This window comes from Streptopelia decaocto (genome assembly GCF_964273445.1).
Source record: "Streptopelia decaocto genome assembly, chromosome: 4".
NCBI lineage: Eukaryota > Metazoa > Chordata > Aves > Columbiformes > Columbidae > Streptopelia > Streptopelia decaocto.
In genome coordinates, this window is record NC_138658.1 from 37,411,376 (window position 1) to 37,431,043 (window position 19,668).

At 35.8% G+C, this 19,668-nt stretch overlaps 1 protein-coding gene across 2 annotated transcripts in view; it reads right to left on the reverse strand.

Moving 5' to 3' along the window:
- The window catches only part of SPOCK3 (SPARC (osteonectin), cwcv and kazal like domains proteoglycan 3), a 200,142-nt gene that overhangs the window by 93,666 nt on the left and 86,808 nt on the right, over window positions 1–19,668 (reverse strand). For both annotated transcript variants that reach the window (XM_082050152.1, XM_082050151.1), the window contains exon 4: window positions 12,954–13,068. In XM_082050152.1, coding sequence (XP_081906278.1) covers window positions 12,954–13,068 — 115 coding nt within the window. The remainder of the gene's footprint in view (window positions 1–12,953; window positions 13,069–19,668) is intronic.

Below are 19,668 nucleotides of genomic sequence, written 5' to 3' on the forward strand. Positions count from 1 at the left end.
TAGAGACTATTCTCTTTATCATTCTTTATAAATCTCTATGTTTTGTTTGCTTTTATAACTACTGCACCTGCACACCTTTTTCCCCTGAGTTCTTCATAAAGGTACTTTGTGCTTGCTTCTCAGTAGAATGTGAGACAACATTCATTCTAACATAAATCACCTTGGTTTACAATTTGAAGAAAGAAGTGAATTAGAGCATAACAAAAATCTTGCAGTGCAGGTAAAAAACCTCCAGAATTTTGTACTCTAAAGTAAATGGTTACATGATGTCAATATACCTCTACAATACGAAAGGAAATTAAGTTTTCCAGAAGCCCCAAACGTGGTACAGGGCTGAAATCACCCTAGAACTGTTGCTATTGTTGGTTCCCTGTGAAAGATTATTTTATGGGAAGAAAGGTCAAAAGTACAGGAGTTTGCAGCTTTGGCTATAATAATGAATAGGGGACAACAAGCTCTCATAAGCTACTTTGTAACATGCAAGTTTGTTTTATGATCTCTAAGAGCAAGTGATTTAATTCTGATCTTGCTGTGCATTCATACTTTTTATACTGCAAACAGTAGCATATCCAAAAGATGAAAAATCAATCATTCATAACCCCAGGATATCTGTTTCTTGTAGGCATATGTTTATTGCTCTACTCCCTAGATCAACTCTCCTCTCAGATAATCTTCTTATTTGCCTTTTCTTTGCACCAATGATTTGGGGGGGGGGTTTCTTTAAAAGAAAACCCCAAAAAAACAAAATAAATTGAAAAAAAACCACACACACACACACACACACACAAAAAAAAAAAACCAAATAAAACAAATGATGACAACAACAAAAGAAAAACAACCAAACAAAAAAAAGCAGCCCACCAGCAAAAGCTTAGAACTTGACTAGTGTTGAATTTAGGGATGAAAACTTCAAATTATCTTTCGCAAGTATGCAAAATCTTGGTACTATGAACATTCATTGGAAATGAATGTGCAAGTGGTGAAGGCAAAGTCAGGGGGAATTCATTCTTCAAGATGTGCAAATATATTCAGAAATATCTATGTGCCCAGATCTTCATCTGACCAAGAAGTGAAGTAATCCCTGAATTACAGTTAGATAACTATTTTAAATTTTCACATATATGAAACTCTGACAAGAAAAAGACCACCTAGATATATTCCTCTGTGAAACATGTTTCCCAGAAGCATTATTTCCAAGATTCAAATGGTTGTATTTTACAACAGCTTTTACTTAGTCTTTGCACTAAAATAACCTATAGGTAAGGTAGAAAGAATAATAATTATAAAGCAGAATACATAAATGATGTCACCATGTACAGTCATGCTTTAAAACATGAAGAATTAAATCACCTTAAACTACAGTGAAAAAATTAAGTGTTGATTACTGTATATGCTCCAAGATAATAATTTTGGACAGTTTGATCTACTGGTGATCCCTTTTTTGTTTGTTTTTATTGTGTTATGAAACAGGCTAGAAATTGCAAATCTGTACATATTGGTTAAGTGTTTATAATATAAGTGTTAGCCTATTGCTATTATAACTGCAACTTCAGGTAACAGTCAATCTATAAAATTATTATATATCCTGAATTCTGTGCACTTTTGCAATCCTATGAAAGACACCACTTTATTACTTATATAAATTTTACCCCCACAAAGTTTTCCTTCCCTTGAATGTTTAAATCTATTTGAAGGTCTGAATTCTCCCTCAAATGAATCGAACCAGAGTACACTGGAGTCACAGTTACTTTTAAGTGCAGGTTTCCTCAGATATAGTATCTTCTCTTCCTCATCCAGAAGTTTAGTCTAGACAGAATTTGATCATTTGTCTGAGATTTCTAGACAAAGAATGGTGCCATGCATCATGTGGATAGTCCATACATGTGAAACGAACTCAAAGCATCCCTGAAACACCTTTACAGATATTGCTAGAATTAAGCTAGTGGATCCCATAGCCTTAAGAGTATTGTGATTCTAAGAATTTACTATCAGTAGAATTACTATTACTACTAAAACAGAAGTTGCATAAGGGTTTCAGGAAAAGTATTTGTATGCTGTAAGTGTTCTAATATTTATCCTAAGCCATAAAATGACAAAAAAAATTTTGAGGCCATCAGAAACTGATACAGAAAACCTAGTCTGTGGAAGAAGCCATATTGGTAAGTACATTATTACTGTTCTCTTGTAGCAGACTACAGCATTTTATAAAGTGAACTTACTTTTGACAATCTGGACACATGAAAACGGTTTTGGTGTTTGATTTCAAATGAAAGAGAAATATAAAAATACTACCAAACAGACACAAAAACCCCTTATATAATTGATCATGTAATGTAGATGAACATTTAGTGACTCCTGATGTCTTTACTGTTATTAAGTACACTATTCAATTTCTAAAAGCAGTAGTACATTTTACTATAAAGTACCAATATATGCATATATTTAACTCCCTGATGACAAACATCTCCAGCTGCTATTTCTCATTATTAGAAACCTTCAAAGTATTGTTTTTCACCAATGGATAGTAGTAGAATGACTTCTGTTCCCTGAACACCACTCCTACTCTATTTCACACACTTAACAGTTTTCTCACCACTGGTACGTAACCAAAGCAACAGATGTATTCTGAGTCTATCAACACAACTTTTGAAGCAAGACCTTCACATAAAATGCACTGCATTAGAAATTATGCTAGCTAGTAATAAAAGCACCTAATTATAACCAGATCCAGAGCGAAATTTTAAAGCCTGTAAAAGAAAATCTCACATACAAACAACCTCAAGTTTTATTCTGTTCCATTACCCAGTGTTAGGATAGAATTGAACATTAAAAAAAAACAAACCAAAACAAAACAAACACACACAAAACAAAAACAAAACAAACAAACAAAAACTCAAGCAAAACAAAACGAAAGAAAACAAATTCCAAATTAAGCACTAATTGATTACAAATGTTTGCATCTGATATTTTACAATTGATAATGTATTCTAATAAAGTACACTGAAAAGTGATATTGAGAGCTAATTTTTAAAGCACCACAAAAACAAGTCACAAGCTTTGCTTCAGATAGGTATTTGTAAAAAGGGGTATTGAACTGTTAATGAACTCATTTTGCATAATTTTTCTGATAATGGAATATTCAAATATTTTACTCTTATTATTTTGTACTATTTCAATGTCAGGGGGAATCATAGAATCATTTTGGTTGGAAAAATATCTTGATGATCATGGAGTCCAACTCTTAATCTAGCACTGCCAAGTCCACCGTCAAACCATGTCCCCAAGAACCTTATCTATACCTCTTTTAAACACCTCCAGGGATGGTGACTCCACTACTTCCCTGGGCAGCCTGTTCCAGTGCCTGACAACCCTTTCTGTGAAAAGTTTTTTTCCTAATATCCAATCTGAACCTCCCCTGGTGCAATTTGAGGCCATTTCCTCTCATCCTATCACTTGCTACTTGGGACCAACAGTCTCCATGCTACAACCTCCTGAATTCTATTGCTCTGGACTACAATCACGACTTCAGAGTTAAGGACAGGCAAATCATTTATAAACACCATCTTCATTATACTTCTTAACGCTGTTAGCAAAAAGGCAATCCTTTTAAGTAGTAGATTCTCAACAGGGGGAAAAAAGGTTTTAAAACAACAACAACAAAAAAGCTCACAAACCACTTTTTATTAATGGGACAGCACATTAACAGCTTCCAGGGTTAGTCAAAGTTTATACATTCTAACAACAATGCTTTCCTACATCAGACACCACATTTCCTAATTCTTTCCTGTGTTCTGGTTTTTGAAGAGAAGTGTTCTAACCTACTGCCTTTTAGGAGGTGGTACAACTGAGTGTGCCTCTAACCACTGACAGCAAAACAAAAAGAAATACAGAAAACTGGGATCCATTTTCTTGCAAAAAAAATCCCAATCCTAATTTACAACTTCATTGCAGAAGTGGAAAGTCGAACACTCACAACCATTGAAAAACTCATCATCCCGACTGATTATCCAGTGCAGCTTCTTGCTTCCACAGCCACTGAGAATCGGCACAGGATTACTGGAGCAGGTAAAACATAAGTAGGCATAGGACTTACTAAATTTGTTCATCAGTACTGGTTGAGAGTAGGACTCTGTATTTTCCTTAAAAATAGGTATATCAAGGATTTTGAATGGGAAAAGCATACTGGAAAAGATCTGCTTTGTTTAGGTCTTTTATGTCATAGCAAACACATATTACATACACAGAAAAAACATACATTAAAAACTACAAAACATTCTGGTTTAGATTTGTACAGACACAAGTCGGGGGGGAGATCTTTTTTCTTATGGACAGCAATTTTTGAATTTTGAAATTTGGCTGAAAAATGTCTAAATATTGTATGGCTAAGTCACAACCTTAATAAACAGTAAGGCTGATATGGACAATGTTGGTACTGCAATACACATTCTTGTAATGTTCATATGTATCATCTGATAGTGTCAGCAGAAGTCACTTATAGAAAAAATTCCATTAGATGATCCTATTTTCTTCTAGCTGTGTATCCATAACTCCCACTAAAATGAATGAAAGAAACACATGCAAACCAAGGAAAGAAGAGGCCCTCATGACATATGCAAAATGTATGATGCATAGTGTTAGTAACCATTTTGCCTTCCCAATGCAATGAAACAGCTAGTAAGAAGCAGCTTCACTTTTGTCCTTTAATAAATTAAATTGCATAGCATACAAGAATCTCAAAAATATTCACATTTTAACCTCTCCTTTGAGCACATAAAAGTCAAAATTATTTTCTCAACAAGTTCAATTAACCTATGGCTAAGCAAATTTCCTTTTCAGTACTTTGCAGAGTGTAAGTATGATCACAATGGCATAGTTACACAATAATTGGACTAATCAAAGAAATATAATGTTAGTATTGTGAATGAAGTAGTGTTGCTCATTAGCCTGTTACAAAGGAATTACCGTAAATTCAGTCTACATGCAGCATCACTTCCTGTGCAAACAAACAGAGATAATGCAACAAGCTTGAAACACTGCCAAGTTGGCAGACTGGCAGTACAAATTATGCAAAGAACCAGAAAGCCTTCAGTAGATTCAATAGAGCTTGGAGCATAAGAATGATTAAGTGCTTCTGTGTACAACTACAAATCACAGTAATGAATCAGACTAAAATTTCCAATACGGGACTTAAATGCACCAGCTGGCCTTCTTCAGCAGCATTATAATGTGAAATGATGACATCCTAAATAGTGGTGTTTGCAACTTTCACACAATCTACCCAAAGCAAATCCTTTGGTTTGCTTCAGTTTTTTTGAAAGTCCTTTTTGCTGAAAACATAATAAAATGCTGCAGCACCTAGAGATACAGAAAAGCTACAAAGCTATTTTGTTCCTTCTTCTTTGGTTCTTTTTCTTTTTTTCCAATCAAATGAGAGCAAGGCTCTAATTCTAATCAAATAGAGCGTTTTCCATATCAGTTCTAAGAGTGTCTCTTTCAAAACTGCTTGGACGACTTAATACAACTACAGATTTGCAATTACAGATTTTCTACCCCCACACCTCTTTCTTTTTTTGTTCATCAAAAACTTACTGGTAGCAAGTCTAAATTGAAAACCCTCCTCCTTTTATTGTAAAATGAGAGTGAAAGCAAAATACCTCAAGTGCCAAGGCATGATGTTTTTGAAATACGAGACATGTGTCCATACAATATGAAAAGAAAAAAAAAACAGATACATGTATATATTTATTTATGTACATGCACACATGTACACACGTGTGCACATATGTACGTGTGTGAATTTTTTTTATTGAATGGGCCTCTCGTGTACTTGGACTTGGTCCCTTTTTATGCCTACGGACATAATCTCAGCCATGCAATAGTATGGCATGGAAACGGAAGAGGTTTCAGTTTGCTTTCACAGTGGAATCAGTTTTAGAGTTCTGCAGCACTTGACATTTACTCTGGGCTTCTGTCGCATCATCCATAACGGGGAAAGGTTAACCCATCTCATGCTTCAAGGCCCAACTCATCACTTCAAAGCTGAGATAGAACATTTTCCTCATGCTACAATACTAAGGTGAACACAACCAGGGAAGAGCTTCTGAAAATCCAGCTCATAAGGAAAAAAATAAAAAAATAAAAAATATATATATTTAGACTGGTTTTTCCACATTCATCGAAAACACTCTAAGAGGGCAGGAGTCCAGGGTAAGACAGTGGACTAGATGAGCAATAATTCGAACCGAATCAGCACATGGAAATGTCATTTAACTCAAAAGTCTAAAGGAAGTTGTAATAAGATTGAGTGCTCGCACAAAAATCTATCAAACTATTGTGAGTCTATAATAAAGTGATATTCTTTAACATGCTTTAATAGTGAAATCATGGTAATCTGAAGACTGCACCCACAGGAAGAAACACTAGAAATTTCTTTTCATCCCTAAATTCAGGTGCGACTCCATGCAATCTTACGGGCGGGAAGCAATTCGCACTAAACTGAACTTCATTTCATACAACACTTAAGGAAAAGCAGAAGAAACATTTTACCCAGACAACACCCACCACCTTAATTCTTAAAATAATGAATTCTGTATCATCAGACCTTTATACTGCTCACCTTGTATCCTGCTTCACATTTTATAGAGGTCCAGTCTGCATATGTCTTTGGAACCTGTCTTGTGGAGCTCTAATTCAAAAAGAGCGATTATAATTTTCTGTTTCTTTGTTTCAACTTAGTTAACTGCTTACTTGTTATTACTATCCATGACGGTCACAAATTATGCTCCCCAGGGCTCAGTATTGGGGTCAGTTCTGTTCAATCTCTTTATCAATGATCTGGATGAGGGGATCAGGTGCACCCTCAGTAAGTTTGCAGATGACACCAAGCTGGGTGAGAGTGTTGATCTGCTGGAGGATAGGAAGGCCATACAGAGGGATCTAGACCAATGGGCTGAGGCCAACTGTACGAGGTTTAACAAGACCAAGTGCAGAGTCCTGCACTTGGGTCATAACAAGCCCAGGCAGTGCTACAGGGCTGGGGAAGAGTGGCTGGAAAGCTGCCTGATAGAAAAGGACACGAGAGCCACAAGTGCGCCCAGGTGGCCAAAATGGCCAATAGCATCCTGGCATGCATCAAGAATAGCGTGGGCAGCAGGACTAGAGAAGCGATTATCCCACTGTACTCAGAACTGGTGAGGCTGCACTTCAAATACTGTGTTCAGTTTTGGGACCCTCATTACAAGAAAGACATTGAGGTGCTGGAGAGAGTACAGAGAAGGGCAATGAAGTTGGTGAAGGGTCTGAAGCACAGGTCTTATGAGGAGCAGCTGATGGAACTGGGGCTGTTTAGCCTGGAGAAAAGGAGACTGAGGGGAGACCTTACCGCTGTCTACAACTACCTGAAAGGAGGCTGTAGCATGGAGGGTGCTGCTCTCTTATCCCAAGTAACAAGTGATAGGACAAGAGGAAACAGCCTCAAGTTGCACCAGGGAAGGTTCAGATTGGATATTAGGAAAAAATTCTTCACAGAAAGGGTGGTCAAGCATCGGAACAGGCTGCCCAGGGAAGTGGTGGAGTCACCATCCCTGGAGGTGTTTAAAAGATGTGTAGATGAGGCTCTTAGAGACATGGTTTAGTGCCAGAACTGGGTTAACGGTTGGACTCAATTATCTTGATGGTCTCTTCCAACCAAAACGATTCTGTGATTCTATGACTAGTGAATTCTTGTCACTTTCCAGGTAAAACATGATCTGTAACTGAAATGCTTTTATCATGATTAAGTCACCTCTCCTGTCTGAACCTTTATTTTAACAAAATGGGTTAACTTTTTTTAGAATTGCTAGTATAATCAGAATCTACTGCTTAGTTAATATTTATTGGGAATCAGTTACTTGTAAAGAAGCTCCAAAAATCTGTGCACCTCTATGACAAGGTAACTTTATCCCTCTTACAAACACCTTCCCTACTTTATTAAAATGACATAGGTATAGGCTGCTACCATAAAGAAGATTAAAAACCAGTACCAAAACAAGACAAAGAAGGGACTGTAAATGACTGTAAGGAATAATCCGCAAAGAGAGTGAAAATGAATCATTAAAAAAATATATATGCTACAAAATGAATCATCCCTTATTTCTAAATATTTCCCTAGAGATTTCCTCTACTTAATAGGTGAAACAAAAACTGGATTTGGAATAACTGAACTGTGTTACAATTGCATCCTACTCCAAAACCTAAGAATAAATGATTGGAAAGGGTAAGAAATCCAATAGAAAGAACACAAAAGTTTGAGATCCTTACAAAAGTATCAGCTGTCAGTCTTTAAACATTTATTTCAATTCCAACTTAACATGCCATGGATATAACATAGCAAAGATAAGTACAATTTCTTCCTCCCATAGCAGAGAACTGTTATGTTGATCTGCACATTTTACATAAATAAACCCATAAAAAGCATAGCAGGACCTTCACAATGGGGGCAGCGAATATAATGTATGGTGGGGAATTCATAAGAGACAGATCTACATTTATCTAGAAAAATTGCATGTGCGTTTAATGTATTGATTACTTTAATGCATCCAGGCATTGATTGATTTAATGTATCAAATCAATTTTAAGCAGTACAATTCTTTTACTTATGGAAGAAAAAGAGACTGTTTTATCAAATTCCACTAGGATCAATCAGTATGCACGAGGTTAGTCACTAGGTTCTAATATATCAAAGACACTCAGATTTACTTGGAACATAATTTTTGGCCAGAAACTGTCTTGCAAATTCATCAGTTTTAGAGCTTAAGCACAAAACAGATTTCTAGATGTTACTCAGTTAGTCATCACTTCACCAGTTTCTTGCAATAAGCAACTGAATCTTGGTACAGACTGCATAAGGACCGGGTCTCAATTAAACTAACCTCATTTGTAAATTGTTTCCTGCAGCTGGTTTGAGATGAAAGCAAAGAGAAACATTTGAAGCAGACTGATGATTTTTGTCGGCTTCCCCTGTCCTTTCTTTCACCTTTAAGCATTAGGCTTAAATATTTTTGTTTTGACAAACATGCAGTTCCAAAAAAAGAACTTCAGTAAACTCAATCAAACTGAAACCACAGGCACTATCCCATATTTAGTGTTATGGTTACACTGAAATTCTCTGCTGGGGGACAACCCTGCCCCATTTTTTCAGGTTTTCTAGAGTCCTGCTCTTTACCTGCAGCTAATCTACTTGCTTAGCACTTTGCCTATACACTGCTTAGGTTAGTACAGTAGCGTATGATTCACGGAATGTTATTCTAAGAGGAAATTACATGATCTGTCACTTCATATTAAAATTGTCTGTTTCAGATCTAAGACAGTTAACGGACTATTTATCAGGCCCTGCAAATCTCTGATAGCTTGTTGCTGGCCTAACTTTTCAACTTTTCTGAGCCTGGTTAAGCTACCAGCTTTCCATGGCCTAAATAGGTTCCTACATGTTGTGATGTCACCACAAACTCTTGCTTTCTTTGCTCAAAGTGGCAACCATAAGTGTGTAAATATTTAAGGATTTATCTTTACCACCTGCTGCTCTGCTTATACAAAGAGCACCCATTCCACTGCGGATACTCTGAAATATCCATTACCACCCACAACCCTCCTCTTTTGACTCATCCCTTTCTATTTCCTGTCCAGTTCTCTTCCAGCTGAATATGCAAGCTCTTTCCGAAGCTCACAGTGGTGAACTCATAATTCCCATAACTGCAGATTCAAATAATTAAATCTCCTCAAAAAGAAGTGATTGAAAACTAGAATGGGTAAACAAATTTCTATTGGTATCATGGATATCCTGCTTGTTACCATAACATTCACATCACGGTACCACAGTATTGGCAACACTGTATTTCAATATTCTACAAGTTGTATTTGTAACTGAATGAGGTATACTCCAGAGCATTTCATTATTGCATGTACAAACACTTTACAGGGTTCTTTTCCCCATAAAGCCTATCACTTAGCCAATAAAGATACATTGGAAAGCACAAAGGGATGGTAAAACACCATTTAGGAAAAAGGAAAAGCTAATGTCAATCTCCAGAGTTTCAAATAATTGACCAAAATTTCTTTTTTACATGAGACTTTGAATTGTTTATCATGCACTCTAGTGTAGACAGTTACTCCCTTCCCACAGCAAGGCACATGCAAGTACTTGGATAAATAACATTAATATATATCCTGCATGTTTTCCTCTCTTAAAGTACTTCCTCCTTCTTTCATAGGACACAGCTAAGAGCACGGCACACAGGACACAGCTTCCAACACAGTTATAGCCAGCAGAGGTGCAAATGCAATTACCTGCTACCAATAAAAATCTGGCACCTCTAACCATGCCCCCATACTTTCTAACGCTCTAGTGCTCCAAACAACCCTCATGACCAGTGCTCTACAACACTTATTTCAGCTTTTTGTCAAATACTATTCGGTCTTTCCAGGAGAGCACATAAAGGAAACTCTTGCATCAGGATGCTATGGCACTATAACGCATGCTAGAAGAGGACTTGCCATCTTGGCAGTCTCCCTGGGGTAGCCCAAAGGTGTCTATAAACCTTTGATTTATATTGCAGGTATGCAGAGTTTTCCTCTTCCCTGAGTGTCTCGTAAGCAGTCTTTGTCACTGTATCAGTTGATATGCTTAAAACTATATTCCCAAGACCCCTGCACAGGGAAAGATCTCTGGAAAATCTATGGATATATACAACAAATACATCCAAACAGAAATCTATGGGCAAAGGCTTTATGAAAAGTTCCCAGTAATCCATGAAGAAGGTTTCCCAGAAGACACTCCTGACTGCCTTTTTTTTTGTAATAAAGATAAATTACTCAAATTATCAGATCTTTGAAGAACAGCACATGTGCACGCACACACACACACAAAAAGTGAAAGGAAAACTTTTGCAATGAAATTTTGTAAATATTTATTCCCAACAGATTGAATGCACACAGCTGATATATTAGAAATGGATTCGGGTAGATAATATAACCTGGCAGTTGATAATACAACCTTTCTCATCTAATTTTTACCAAGGCTTATAAATCAGCATATTAGTCCTCTGGGAACTTGGAAAAACAGATGGCACTGTTGAAAATCAATATGCAAATTGCAGATATCAGTGAAGGAAATAAACCTTGGGCTAAGGAAGTTAATAGAGAGATTAGCACACATGACTCTCTGTGAAAACGCTATTCATACTCTTATCCAACAATACTACAGAAAAGTCAGAGACTGCATGAAGAAAACCCCTTTAGAAAATAAGCACAAAGCAACTCATTTCTCCTTGAACCCGGCAATCTGGGGAAACAGGGAGACCTAAGCTTGGGAAATCCCTGCCCTGGTTCAGATAGGCAGAGAATTGCTTCATCTAGCTTACAGGAGAAGACTTGCAGTGTTTTTTACAGTCAGCTGCTCCCGTTTTGAAGTTTCCCATAATGAGATTGTATTATATTCAGACAAGATTTTTCTTGTAAAATACTACCTTTCTAAAAGAGTTCCGGGGACTGTGGGAGGAATAATACATGTAAGAAGGCCAATGTCAATATGCTTAGTATGCAACATCACCTAATCTAAAAAACTTTTCAGTCCTTACCTGCTGCATACATACTTAACTTGGAGACATCATTTTTTCACTGTTTTCAATAATATGGGTAATATCAGAAATTTCAAATGTTTGTGTTGTCTTTCCATAGCTGACATTGATATATTCCTCTGACAGTTCACCTCTGGTTGAAATTAGTCTGCCTAGCTTTGCCTGATAATTCTTTATCAAATAAAAATGTTTTGCTCTACACCAAGATTGTTTGATATAAACAGTATAGCTTTACAAATAATGTAGAACTTTTTTGTTAATTAATTAACTCAAACTGCAGATTGAGGATAGTTTAAACTTTTCCTTTCACTATGTACTATCTTGCTTGGTTTAAAATCTACAGATATGTATATTTAAACATACCAAGACACTTGGAAGAACATTCCTTATATCATTCATAAAACTGTACCAGCTCCTTAAGAAGCTTGAAATGATCCTCTTACATGAGACAAGAAAGTCTGTATTTTCCTTAGCTCTTTTCAGCACCTACTGAGCAAAGTACTTTAACACACACTTGTTACAATCATATTATTGAAATTTTGCCCTTCTATTATGCACTGTTTTGCACGATGAAGTGCAACAAAAAAGAACAAGTCCAAGTGAAAAACACAACTTGACTCCATTTTGTCAGCAAACAATCTCATGACTCAAATAAGTGTATGGTTCAAACCCCTACATTCTCACTTTCTGCTCCAGATAAAGCCAGAGACGTACATTAATATTTTGCCACTTTAAGACCTACATAAACAGAGCATCTGGAACTGTTCTTCCCCCCAAAAAAGAGGTAAAAATAAAAATCATCTACATTCAGATTCTGGAATAACTTTATCATATATTTGTTCTTTATATTTAACCAGTTCAGAATGCAAAGAAAATTGGAATGCATAGAAGAGAAAATCCGAGCGAATGAGGGCAAAAAAGAAAAAAAAAAAAAAAAAAGTGCCTTTCCGTATACCAGGCCACTATCTGCACTTTAACAGGCAGTTTTGAGTTCCCTAGCTTCATATAAGAAGTGATGAAATGAAAGTAATGTACAGCAGCAGAACATTACCACAATCATTCTATTAATTTGTTACTAAGACAGTGGTTTTTTCCTTAAATCTATTTGTATTAACAGCTTGTGATATTCAAATATGTACACCCTCTAGTTTACCAGTCTATCAAAAAGATCAAATCTTAAACATTGTAATCAAATTATACATACACAATTACTGCTCAAATCCATTCCTACTCCGCTCACATGTTGTTAAATAACTAAATTAATTATAGTGTATTTATGGTTTAGAGCCAGTCACAAACACTATAAAAAGAGTTGATAGAATTAACTTTTAAAGTATTTACCTGTGTGTAAGCCTTCGGTGACTAATGCAAACAGCAGTTTGTTGATCGTGTGCAACACAGACCTTATGGCGACTACATTTCATCTTTAAACATGGGTCTTTAGCCGGATCTAAAGCTAAAAATAATTTTAGAAAATTGTTAACAATTATCTAGAATCATGCAATTGAGAAAAGAAACACATTACACAGAAAACCCACCAAGTCTGCAGAAGGGGCTTGGCCTACTGCTTGTCCAACATGTCAAATTGACAAGCACTGATTTTCATCAGGATAAATTGGAGCACACTCAGTGATAATGCAAAATGAAGCTGTGCAAAATTCCTTACCAAGAAAAATGGTTCTTCATGAAACATGTATACTTCTGTATATTCTCCTAAAATATCACTGTTAGTTATTTATAAAAATACTAAGTACCCTATCCAGCTCTCTCCTGGTTCACATGTCTAACAAGGGCAAGGAAAGGCTGCTGTTTTTTAGTGTAGCTGAAAAACTTTTTTAATATTGAATTTTGCTTAGGACTTTTAGAAAGTTTGCATACCCATTATGTCATTCAGAGCACCAAATTCCTAAAGAAAAATAAAACCATAAGCCAAAAAGTAATGAAAAAGAAGTAAGAAAGGCAAATGACATTTGATCAGGAGTTTGGAACACTTTTTCACTCAGATGATGGCTGTCACACATACAAGACCTTCTTAAAAGCTGTAAGCCAGGATGCTAATAAAAAAACATACTTCCACTCAATCCATTTCTTGTCATTCTTACTATGAAATAATATTATCTACTAAGCTACATTGCACAATAATAATTCAATAAGACACAAATGGTGATGTGTTGGTTCATTAGCAAATTAACCCACAGAAGAGGAAATGCATCCATTCGCTAAATTCTGTTGTTGTGTAGCTAAGAAAGTACTCACCACCACATTTTTTAAACAATTGCCACTTTCTTACTGTAATCCCCAAATCCTGGTATTTCTACCTTGAAAGTAGTTTCCCTTTCCTGCTTCCTAAGATGTAGCTTGGGTCTTCTGACTCAACATTGAGTGGTGAACAATTACACCATCTGAATTAACTGAGAAATTATAACTCAGATGAGATTTTAGTAAAAGAAGAAGGATACTAAAATATGCAGGTGAGTGATTTGTCTGACTCCATCCTTAAATAAAAATTCTACCTGTAATATGCTAGGTCTCTTATTTCTGCATTGTGGCTGGTCCTTTAGTCATTAATCCATACTCATCTTTGAACCACACTTCAAACTACAAATACTAATTTCTGGCTATAATACTGGAATCACAGAATAATTTTGGCTGGAAAAATACTCTCGAAATCCTCAAGTCCAACTAGTAGAAGAGCCAAACAATCCTTTTTGCTACTTGGTGCTAAAATGGTATAGCGTATTTCTTGAGTAGCTATGACTACATGACAATACAGAAAAGTTTCTGCCATTTTCTGCTCTCACAAGAATCAATTTCTCCCTTCACTGATCTCCATAGTGTCCTTCAGGTAGATCTAAATATTCCAAAACTTTTTTTTTTTTTTAACACCCCTCAAAAAAGACAAATAACTCACCCTAATAAGTTAAACACCAAAGACTAGCTTGAAGAGATACTACTGAAAATCCTAAATCACAAAATCAAGTAATAAATCTTTGAACAACTAGAATTCAGTTTTCCTATGTTCATCTTCATCTCAGCATATTACTGTGCAGGCTTCAGTTCTATTTCAGAAACGCTCCTTCCCCTTTTTCAAATTTGCTTATAAAATATATATTTGTATACACATTTCCTGAAAGGAAAGTTAAGTTTCTTCTGTTCTTCATGATCAAAAGTAAACTTTTAACCACACCTCTATTTGAACTTGATGTTAACGTAAGGCTGACTAACACTGTGCCCAGGAAACAAGAACCAGGCTGATCATTAGTTGCATTTCTGACAGACAACTTTGTGGTACTAGGTGTGATTAACTATAGCCTAAAACAGTGACTTTTTGAGTTTTATTTCCTTCTTAACAATATTTTTAGTATATTCTTAATAACATATTGACAAAGCAGAGAAGTGATAGACTCATTAATATAATAATTCAACACAGAAAGAAAAGAATTATTTTCTTAATTACAGCATAGGACATATGCAAATATGCATTCTTCTTCCAGGTATTTTTATTTCTACAGCAAACCAGCCACAAAACCACAATGAGACTTCTGTAACAAGTCTGATTACAACAACTCTAAACAAGTGGAAAGCAAGTGCAGCAAAAAGTGACTGAACTGGGATAACAGAGTTTGAGTAAAAATTAACAACAGCGTATTCAGTATCTTTCTCCAATATACTTTAGATTTTTAGAACCCATGTCTAATACTTGTACTGCTTAAAGTCAGACAGAATGTAATGCCAGCTCCTAGTAAGCATGAACAGATTACTACTCAATGTACTGGTCAGAGTCCCTCTTTCTGGAGTGTTCCCTGAGAGAGACACTAAGGTAGCAATACTGGAAGATGATATTGGCATATCTTCAGATAACAGGTTTGCAAAACTGCATAGGTTAATGGAATAAAAATACATGAGCAAGACAAATCTGGAATCACATAAGGATGCTGAGTTCAGTATCAAGTGGAAAAGGTGTTTCAGGAAAAGGTATGAATGGAGGACATCATTTAACTTCCCATTCCCACTGAAATGGTTATTTCTTTTCCCAAGTTCTTGGGACTCTGAAGGTGTGTTTTGACAATTCTATAAACATTTAACAAGCATATCTTTTTGGCAATGTTACAGGCAGAACCCAACTTACAACCAAGAGATGGTACTATCACACTTTGCCTTTATGACAACATAAAGATGGGTATGAAACTAGGGAAGATATCTAGTTTGATAGATTCCACACACACCATGCATCTCTCCAAAAATCACACATGCAAGTAAATGAGCACATTTTAAGGTTAAATATATATATATACACACACATATATAAGGGTGTATATATATATATATATATATATATAAAAATTGAATTCAAAGACGTAACTCGGAGGTCAAATTAGAAAATGGCTTTGAACACATAAGTGTTGACAGAAAGAAGTACTGGATTTTGAGAGCACCATCCCAAAAAAAACTGGTGGGAAGAACAAGAGATTATAAGAATTTCATTTAGTTGTGATGCTTTATTAGTTTCCTTATGTATTTAACAGACTTTTTCCACACAAGATAAAACAGATTGTTTAGAATTCTGTGTTAAAAAATACATTTCTGTGCAGAATCTATTCACAAATTCCACCTTTTAAATGAAAGGTAACAACAGGTGTTCATTGGTGAGAACCTAATGTTAACAAAATCAGTAGTGCAAGACAACAGAGTATCTGCAAGGCAGTCACTTCCTGGCCCTATGTTGGTATCAGACTCAGCTGTGTTCTGTCCATTTTTCTCATTTAAGAATTTTCTTTGAATAAAATCTAACAGCTTACAAAAAGGAAAGACATATCCATAAATGTGGCTAACTGATAACACTGTGCACACACACACTGTTTGTTTCATTTGCTATGGAACAGAGAAGTCAGGGTTGATGTGCTGTTTCTCTGAGGGTCAGGGTTTGTTTTATAAACCAAGTACTTGTGCGTGTGCACAAACTTGTGTATTTAAGACTTAAGATTTTGTCTTGGCAGCTTTGTCCAGCTGCAGAGATTTGAAGAATAGCAAGGGATTTTTTATACCATGTCTACCAATTAGGCATTGATGAATATGCCACTGAGTTCATCAACTTCTCAAGAGATATTTCTTTATAACTAACAGCTGACAAGAGAGCCTGAGTGAGAGAAGTGGTTTGGACATTCCTAAAGTGAATCATTTCCCCTCCTACCAAAGGTTTACATAGACCACTTGGACTGGAAGAGAGGACGCTATCAGTTCCAGAGCATAACCAGACCTTACTGTATCAGTATTTGCTGACTAGTGGTCATCAAGCCCCGCATGAAACTCTAGATAACCTCAGGTGCGGTACACTTTCAATATACAGCAAGAATGGCTGTGGGGTTGTGTGAGCAGCTACTGTGCAAGCAGAGTAAGCCAGCAGAGTCACAAGACCACATTTAGATTCAAAGGCAAGTTCAACCCTCATGGTCTTCCCATTTGCATTAACTCACATTATCTCTCAGTGACCTGTTGAACTTCTTGCTCTCTTCAGCTATGAGCACCCACCCCCCCAAAGTCTTTTATCCTCATCTTATGTTTGATACATGGTCTCATATTTTCCTATAGGTTTTTAAGAAAATGTCTTAGTTACTGAACCAGTCCTAGTGATGCAGAAGCCACAGAAGAATCTATGTCCTTGGACACATTTTCTGAAAAGTTGTAGTATCTTACAACAGCAAGAGAAACCAAATAAATCACTAACATAAAAATACGGATTTTTGGAACGTGAAAAAGTAAACTACCTGAAGGGTCAACGTCTGCTTAGCAAGACATATGATAAAATGCAGAAAGAAATGTTGCTATACACTATGAAAAGTGGTGCAAATCTTTCTCTTTTTTCTTTTAATGTCACATGCTGTAGTCAACCCTATACTATGAAGTACAAAGGATCTAAATTTTATTAATCTATTTTGCACAATCTCACATTTTTGTTTTTAACTTGCTCTTTTAAAATGGCAAACTTATGGATTGCATTAGTGATTTTCCCAGATTTGAAAGAACTACCAAAAAAAAAAAAAAAAAAGGCATGGAAATGGCTTGCTTTTTTTATAACCTGTTTTGCTTCATACCCAGAACAGACAAACAGAAAATTTTCATGGAAAATGATGGCTAAACCACAAGAAAAACATTTTACAAAACCATAGTCTGAAGTTTTTCATTTTGGGGAAGAACTAGGCTCCCCTTACAATGCAGGGACATAGGTGACTATGTCCAGTCTCTACATGAAGTCATCTTAAATGTCTTAAACTACTACGCAAATGCGTACATTTGTTCCAGGAAAAGTACCATTGATTTCATCTAAACTTATAACTCAGTTAACTCAGGAAATATGAGTCTTTAATTCTTCACTGTTTCTTCTATCAATCCCTGAAAAAACATGCTTGCTTTACTCCAGCTCACTCAGAGTATATAGACTCGTACTGGTAACACCACATTATTCTTTTCCATTTCTGCTAAAATAAGCAGCTATGGACCAGTACAATGGTCACACCAGAAATATTACAAGTGCCAAAATCCCACTGTGGAGCCATTTATGTATCTCTCAGAGCTATTTTCTTCAGCATGAAATACACAACAATCAAGGAGTTTTTATTCAATTCACGTTTACTGAAATATCTTCATAATTATGAAGGCTAGTGGTCTTTTTTCTCATAGCTGAAGGGAAAATGTAGATTGTACAGAACAATTATACAGTCATTAAAAACAGATTATGGTTTCCACTATGGTGAGGAGACTCTAGACGTAAGCAATATGTTTATTTAAAGAAATTATTTCTGGCAAGCCTTATTAATGACTATAATTTATCAGCTGACTTTCTAGGAAGTCAGATATAACCAACTTCTAAAGACACATGTCTGATCTTAGCTTTATTAACTTGATAATATTCAGACTTATTTAGCCCCAAATATTCAGAAAAGTGAACTTGCCACAGGTTATTTGCCTATATCTCTGCTTTACATTTTTCCATGTATTTGTCTAACATAACATCAAATGTTATGTTAATTACATTTCAACAAACAGAAAAATATCATTTTCACAAAAAATATTACAAAAGCATAAAATACTTTGTTACATCTACTATTTCTCTAAAAACTTACATTCTCTGCTGAAAAATTACGAAAAAGAATTAGATCACTTGGTGAATTTTATAGATGGATATGGATTTGTTATTCTCACATGCTAAGGAAGCAATTAATATTCAAAAACTGATTCAGTTATTACTAATGGATCTATTTATTTACAATTCAAATTTGGTAGAGCAATTCAGCAAAGCTTTCCATCATCTCTTCTGTAAGTTAATTTACAGCTAGCACTAGCAGAAGCTGACAGTAGCCAGAACATCATTTTTATTGGGAATATAATAGGAAACCAAGATTATCCAGATATAACATAGCAATCTTCTTAACAGGAGCTCTGTGGCAGAAACCACAGTAAATTACCATTATTTCACAATCTGCTGGGTGCATTCTGACATGTTCCTCGTTTTCTATACCCAGCAAAACAAAAGGGGAAAAAAGGTCAAGGACGAAGTTTTCACACTGAAATTCTATTTGCCTCTTCTAAAGCTTGTGATTCATTTGTGACGGGCAAAATAAGAACCAGCTAGACAATTTGCTTTACCACACTTCCCGTAACTTAAGCTATGTTTTGAGTATCCCATGAGTGGTTTAGTTCCTCTAGTTTAAAAGGCAGGTCTGACTTCTTTGCTTTCAAAGTTTTCACATTTGAGGATGGGGGGAGAAAAATATAAATTATCTAAAAGTTTTAACTAAAATATTAATAATTAGGTCAAATGCCTAGGCTACAACCCTAGGCAGATAGACACCTACACAGGAATGACTCATATTGCCTGATTCAATAAACCACACAGTTCCTGAAGATATAATACCTACAAGCCATCAGTGTCTTCTCCATTTAGAAAGATGGTGGTTTCTTACCTCATCAAGAAATGTGTTGGGTTTAGAGAGATGAGCAGAATCCCAGCATCACAATTTCCAGAAGCAATAGCGAGGAGCGCAAGGCAGAGCACTTA